Genomic DNA, 7,108 nt, shown 5'->3' with positions numbered 1-7,108 from the left:
GTCTTCAGGACTTATGGCTGTTGTAGAACAACTTTTAAAAGTTAACATCAACATTTCGTTAATGCTAACTTAAAGTGTTTATAAACTTAAAAAATCAGTATTTAAAAAGTAATAATTGTAAAACTGATTCTATAAATTATTTTCACACATATCTTAGATTTTTAATGTATCACTTAGCTAGTATAGTTTCTGAAATATTCTAGTTTGGTTTACGTGAAAATATTTATTTATTTATTTATAATTCGAAGAATTTGCATTGAGAAACAAAATATTGAATGTTTTTCTAGTATGCATAAAGTAAATAAATTAGTATAAACATTGTTTTGTTAAATTACTCTATTTTCAACCAATCAACTGAAAATGATTTTCGGCTTATTTACTTCCAAAAGAATAATTGTAGATTAATATTTTCTATATTAAAAATAAATCTTTACTTCCAGTTTCATTTTTATTTTCTCTTTTCAATTATTTCTTTTCCACTCCTTTACTCTGACAGTAAAACCATTCTTCTATTGACTTTGTCCACCTCCTAACATGTTACACACTCATAATACAGTAATTACTCGTTACTGCAAGGGTGAATAGTTATTGATCAAGTGTAGAGACCTCATCGTCATAATCTTCTTCTTCTCACGAAAAATCAATGGGACTTTGCAGGTGTCATAGTTGGATTTAATGGAAAGTTGAGTGTCAATAACTTCATATGCAAACAGATCTCATCTGATAACATTGAAGTACATATATGTATCATGACGGCTGATGCCAAAAATTAACCATACACACAATGAGGAAAAATTACTATTAAAAATCATATATTTTGTTCTCAAAAAGAACTATAATAATCTTAGTTAAAACTATGAGTTTGGAGTGCAATCCTCAACCAATCTTGCAGCCGCACATGAATAACATTATCTATGTTTCTCAGACTCTTCACAACAACTTCTCCTGCAAATATTTGCACAAACCGGTCTGTGATCTGAAAACCGTGATTCTCCTAGAGTATAAGAAAGTTCTATTCCTTCTCCTCCTCATGGAATCAGATCAAACCTGAAAACATTCCAAACACACCACAAAAACGTGTTTCTAGAGTTTTGGATAGTACCAACCAAGCATGAGTACATAGTTTTTCTTTAGACTTAGTGGCTTCTCCGGCGTGAGAATCTGAGTTTCGAGAGAAACACTCATCTTGGTCTTCAATAAAGATTTGAGTTTTAAAGATAATTTCTACTACAAAACCTGGTCTTTCTCAAGTAGTGTGTCACAATCATTGTCTCTAGAAATACTCATCTCTTAATAGGATAAAGAAACTCTGTAATTCAAATCTCCAAACCAAAGCACTCGACTGCAACTTCGTAAACAGTCTTCAAAGGGTTTTTATTTCTTTTTACAGAAAGAAGATTTATGATTTTCATTGAAACATACTCGTGATCAACTATTCTTTCAGGTGTGCAACAATAAGGGTTCTTGGTGATTTTTGGGAATTGTGTGTATGTTACAAAATCTCAGCTACATCTGTTACAACTAAGATTGTTATAATTCTTTTTGAAAACAAAATATATAAATTGAAAATTATTATTTCTTCATTGTATAGCTGTATGATATATGTATAGCTGGTGGCTGATGCCAAAAATAAAATATACACCGATAAAACTTTGAAGAAGTGAGATGACTACTTACGGCCATGGAGAGTGCAACATAACCCATTCCATATTTGTGGCAATTCTCAGGATCTTCAAATAGACCTCTCCTTTGTCTTTATAAACAGTTGGGATTATGATTGATGGTATATTCCCAGATTCCCTGTTTTGGATTTGGTTAGTATCGTATCATTAAGTAAAACAAAAGTGAACAGAATATCAAATATTTAGACATGACTTTTGAGGCTTACTTACCAGCCGCACATCAACCAACAATGAGACCACGAAGATCTAGGCGAAGAAGGCTTAGTGATGAGAATACAACCCAGCTTAATAAGAAAACAATGACGAATGTGAGAAGAATATTAACAGGTGTGAAGAACCTGAGAGAAAAGATATAAACTCCTAATGAAAAAATTCATGTGACTTACATGTTCACCAAGCTTTCATATGTTACGCTACCAGCTAAACGGTTTCCAATAGCGAAGGACTAAACACATAGAAGACAATCTATACATAAAAAAAAAATTAAGGTTGAGTTGTATATTAGATTTATAAATAGAAAGAGTTAATTAAGTAATAACCAACGCTGTTCAAATATTTCTTAAGTATCATGACCAAGAAGATTGACTCCATCAAAAGCCATATAAAATCCAACTGATGTTATCAGCAGAATCTCCACCACTGGTTTCGATGAATTTATCAACAGATGCAAAAGCTTCAACATCTCTACTTGCAAAGTCTTTTTCGAAAGCTAATACATGCAAAACATAACATATACACATGATTCCGGTTGTTGCATATGCATTTAAGCAGAATAAACAATGAATTAGAAGAGCTGCAAGTAATCAGAGCTTGAACATATTATAAACCTGAAAGTTTAGGTTAATGATCTCATTCTCAAACAATGATATAGTGAATCTAGTCCTTAATCGACCTGAAGATATGCTATAATTAGAATGGTCAAAGGAAGGAAAACGTTTGACGTTGTCCTGCTGCATAAGGTAGACAACAACACCTTGAACCGTAGCAAGAAGTTTCAAATTTATTACAGACTTTAAAATCCATACCTTAGGAAGCTGATATGAATACTTTGAGCTCCGTTCGGAACCCTACTCCTCCGCAGGTTTCCACATCTTCCTCTGTCTCTGTCATTGTTTGCAAACCCTGGCTGCCATCAGTAAACCAGTCGGAGGTAGCCACTAAAGCACCGACCATGGAACCACTGCTTGAAACCTCCTCGGCTGCACAGCTGTAGACGGGAGAGTGTCTGGTGGATTTAGCAGCAGTAGTTTTGTCTTTTTCCGTGAGGCTGTAGGTTTTTGGTTGATACAAAAGACTTTATATAGGAGGAGAAACGTAGGGAGTTGGAACGAAACCATAAAAGAAGAGAGAGTAAAGAAAATGTTAAATGACTCAGAAGTGAAACGACAACGACGGAGAGGAAAGGCCGGAGACGATTAATCAGTTGGGAGGAAGATTAGGTTTTTGCTAAATGTGAGAAATTTGGGGCCATGGGAAAATAAATTAAACCCACACAAATAAGCCCACTATTAATCAGTCTCGAGATTGCCTCAATGACGTGGTCAAAATACTATCTGTGATTGGATGATTTAATTGGCTGACCTGGACAGCTTCTCTACTCCTCATATAACCCTTTTAGTATAGGTTAGATTTGTACTGACGGCAAAACCTTGGAGAGGAGCTGGCAGCACCGTCAAACTCGCCATTGATATTTGACACACCACCAAAAGCTCTATTCTTTACTTTATTCCCCAAATATCGACTTAGACAGTTAGATTAATAACAACTACGGCTTCGAATGGCGATGAACCGCTCTGCACTGTGCCACCGTAAATAACAATAAAAATTTCTACCTATACATAAATATTTATATATTTTTGTTACTATTACAATTGCACCGCATTTATCTTATACTTATTCCACACGTCACCATTCGGAACTTATATGTTTTCACTTCTAATTTTTTTTTATTATTTTCCATAGTAAATCATCAATTTGTTGAGGCTGAAACCCAAGTACACAGACACACACAAACAAAATAAACTTTTTACTTTTACTTAAATTTGTTACAACAAAAAAAAGGTCACAACTTTTGCCTTAATTCTTCTCTCCTATTACAGATGCTCTGTCTCAATCTCTTGTTCCTCTAATAGTCTAATTCATCCTCCTCTCTTTCTTCGAAGTTACTTTCTCCCCATTTCGTATCTGATCAGTCAATCTCGAAGATAGATCCGGAGGTTTTGAGCTGAGAGAGAGAGAAAGAAACAGAGTAATGGCGAACAGAGATTCGGAGAGAGGAGAAGGGAAGCAGAACAACAACAATATCTATGACGAAAGCTCCAGCGATACTCATTGGACTTCGTGGCTCGTTCCACTGATCGTCGTGGCGAATCTCGCCGTCTTTATCGCCGTTATGTTCGTCAACGACTGTCCCAAGAAGATCATCGGACCAAACAAAGCTTGCGTCGCTAGATTCCTCGGAAGATTCTCTTTTCAGCCCCTTAGAGAGAATCCTCTCTTTGGCCCTTCTTCCTCTACGTAAGTCTTTTCTCCAGATTTCAAGAACTTGTGAGTCTAAAAATCAAGTGGGTACCTCGAAAGTCTCAATCTTTTTTTGTTCCCTAATTCGCAAAGCCTTGATCTTTTTGTCTGATGGATTTGAGTTTTGGTTTAGCTGTGTGAATGATTCGGTTTTACTACGGATTCTTGTTTCAGATTGGAGAGAATGGGAGCGTTGGAGTGGGGGAAAGTAGTACATGAGCATCAAGGATGGAGACTCGTCACTTGTATGTGGCTACACGCTGGTATCCTTCATCTCCTCACCAATATGTTGAGTTTGATCTTCATTGGTATCCGCCTTGAGCAGCAGTTTGGCTTCAGTAAGTTCTTTTGTCTTAACGCACTCTCCTCCAAGTTGAGACATTTTAATCTTTGATTAACGTGCAGTAAGAGTCGGGCTTATCTACTTAATCTCTGGTCTCGGTGGAAGCATACTCTCCTCTCTTTTCCTTCAAGAAAGTATCTCCGTTGGTGCTTCTGGTGCTCTCTTTGGACTTCTTGGAGCTATGTTGTCTGAACTTCTCACCAATTGGACTATCTATGCTAACAAGGTACTTATTATCCTCTAAACCGGTTAAGACCGGAAATGTACTTTAGCTTTGGTTTTTATCGGTTTTGTACTTTCTTTTTCTGCAGGCGGCTGCTTTGTTCACACTCCTGTTCATCATAGCGATCAACTTAGGACTAGGCTTGCTTCCTCGGGTTGACAATTTCGCGCATATTGGAGGGTTTATAACCGGGTTCTGCCTCGGTTTTATCCTCCTTGTCCGGCCACAGCACGGTTGGGAAAGTTCCCGCACCAACACTTCCCTTACCAAACGCAAGTATAGCATCTACCAGTACGTTCTGTTCATAGTTGCAGTCCTTATACTTGTGGTTTGTTTAACTGTTGGATCAGTGATGCTTTTCAAAGGAGAGAATGGTAACAAACATTGCAAATGGTGTCATCGCCTCAGCTGTTTCCCCACTTCGAAATGGACCTGTTAATCATCATCATCATCATTATCCTCTAAAAATTCTTATATGTGTTCTTCTTGTAGCAGATAATTTGTTTGTTCTTTTTGCCTTTGACCTCTCTTGCCTTATATAACATACATGTATATTACCAAATAAAACGATATTGTTGGATTGAAGGTACGTAATCTCATTATAGTACATCTGTATAAATAGTAATATTGTTGGATTAAAGGTACTTAATCTCATTATAGTACATCTGCATACAACAGTATTCTTGACATTGTCATTAGACAGAAAAATTGTATTCATCAGAACTTCTCTTAACTTCATAGATCTCTTTCGTATGGAGTCTAACTACGAAGGAAAACTGCCATTTGAAATTTGGTGAAGTCAATTCCAACACAGAATCCCATACCGCCTCCAAACGCCAAGAAATTCTTGGATGCATTAGTCGATGCTGATCTCAATGTTTCACTAGGTCGAATAGTTGTGTTCACATGTAACTTGGAGTACACGTTATGGAGAAGATTATATATATGCATGGTGAACTTGCCTCCCATCTAGATGCATTGAAGACAAGAGGGTCTTGTTTTAAAAAATTCTACTTTCTTTTGGTTTTCTTATGCGTTGTCAATTTGTGTAAGTTGACAAAAAATGAAAACGTATAGAGAAAAGAAGAAGAAGAGAAGCTAACTGGCATGTTTTGTCAACTAAACCATATGCTGAGTCCTTAAATAGAGTGGAGAGGCAAGTTCTTACACATTTCTGTTATTGGATAGTAATAATAAATACTCGTTTAAGTTTTTGCAGACTAGAACAAAAATAAACATTAAAAACAAATCTGTTTATGTAAACGGCAAAATTTTAAAGATGTGAAAACTCAGTAACCAGGGCACGAAGGTTCCTCTATAGTTCTTTTTTCTTTTTCATGTGTGTTGTGTCTCATTGACCATTATGGCATTAAACATTAGACTGAAGGAAACATTCCATCTTCATTTTAGGCTTTCTTGACTAAAATATATATTATTAAATTTTGAAAGTTGAAACTTAAAGAATGTAAATTAAACACACACAAAAAAAATTCATGTTTTTACATTGTTGACTTCATAGTTGCTTTTTTCCTCTTTACATATCTATGTTATATATTCCAGTTTCTAATAAAATAAACACATATCTATGAACACATAAAATAAAAGTATTTTAGTTTGGTTACATTCATGCTTAGAATCTCTTGTTTGGATCTTGTTGTCAAATGTTTTGTCATATAATCATTATCTTCATAAATATTTTTTTCTTTCTCAAGATCTGAAAGCAATAATGCATACATTAGCTCTTAGATCCTTATAACCACTATATCTTTCATATCCTCTATTCAAAATTAAAACCTGAACAGATAGAGTAATCAGTTATTTATCTTTAATATTTGGCTTTCAAAATCTATTAAAGTTAATAAATTTAGTGGATTTAAATAGCATATCTACAGTATATTATTTTTTTGTTTGAAATATTGTGTATAATATATGATATATCTTCGTTTTTAAAAATAAGGTGAAAATATAATAATATTCAATTTTTGTTTTGTTTTTAATTTAGTTGCCTTTAAAAATAAGTTGGCTCAAACGAATGATATAGTTTTGGTATGTATAATAAAAAATAATATTGACTAGAGTATTGTCAGAAAAATATAAGGTAAATTATATGGTATAATGTTTTTGTTTCCCGATATAATAGGATTGACTAAACCAAAAAAATTAACATGTATGTCATACCTGTTATTGTTAAAAAAATATAAGGTAAGACGAAAAATAGTTAAGCCTAATAAAGTGTGCAACAACCTTATTTAATTAGATTTTTCAGAATGATCCTCTTATAATTGTATAGATTATTCTGTATAATAAAAAAAGAGTATTGACTAAGGTATTGTTAGAAAA

At 34.4% G+C, this 7,108-nt stretch overlaps 1 protein-coding gene across 1 annotated transcript; it reads left to right on the top strand.

Moving 5' to 3' along the window:
- The first annotated feature begins 3,739 nt into the window (after positions 1 to 3,739).
- Positions 3,740 to 5,403, top strand: LOC103838299 (RHOMBOID-like protein 2). Its single transcript, XM_009114728.3, has 4 exons — positions 3,740 to 4,199; positions 4,377 to 4,540; positions 4,608 to 4,771; positions 4,857 to 5,403. The coding sequence occupies exons 1-4, from the start codon at positions 3,934 to 3,936 to the stop codon at positions 5,205 to 5,207; spliced, it is 945 nt and encodes a 314-aa protein (XP_009112976.1). The 5' UTR covers positions 3,740 to 3,933; the 3' UTR covers positions 5,208 to 5,403.
- Positions 5,404 to 7,108: the final 1,705 nt, after the last annotated feature.

This window comes from Brassica rapa, chromosome A09, assembly GCF_000309985.2.
Source record: "Brassica rapa cultivar Chiifu-401-42 chromosome A09, CAAS_Brap_v3.01, whole genome shotgun sequence".
Classification (NCBI taxonomy): domain Eukaryota; kingdom Viridiplantae; phylum Streptophyta; class Magnoliopsida; order Brassicales; family Brassicaceae; genus Brassica; species Brassica rapa.
Note: the sequence above shows the minus strand (reverse complement) of the source record. Positions and strands in the feature narration are given on the sequence as shown.

Bases quoted from the DNA above. Each gene is read 5' to 3' on its own strand.
- LOC103838299 (XM_009114728.3), top strand. From the start codon at position 3,934: ATGGCGAACAGAGATTCGGAGAGAGGAGAAGGGAAGCAGAACAACAAC. The intron at 4,541-4,607 runs GTAAGTTCTTTT...ATTAACGTGCAG, and splicing joins TGAGCAGCAGTTTGGCTTCA to TAAGAGTCGGGCTTATCTAC. The intron at 4,772-4,856 runs GTACTTATTATC...CTTTTTCTGCAG, and splicing joins GGACTATCTATGCTAACAAG to GCGGCTGCTTTGTTCACACT.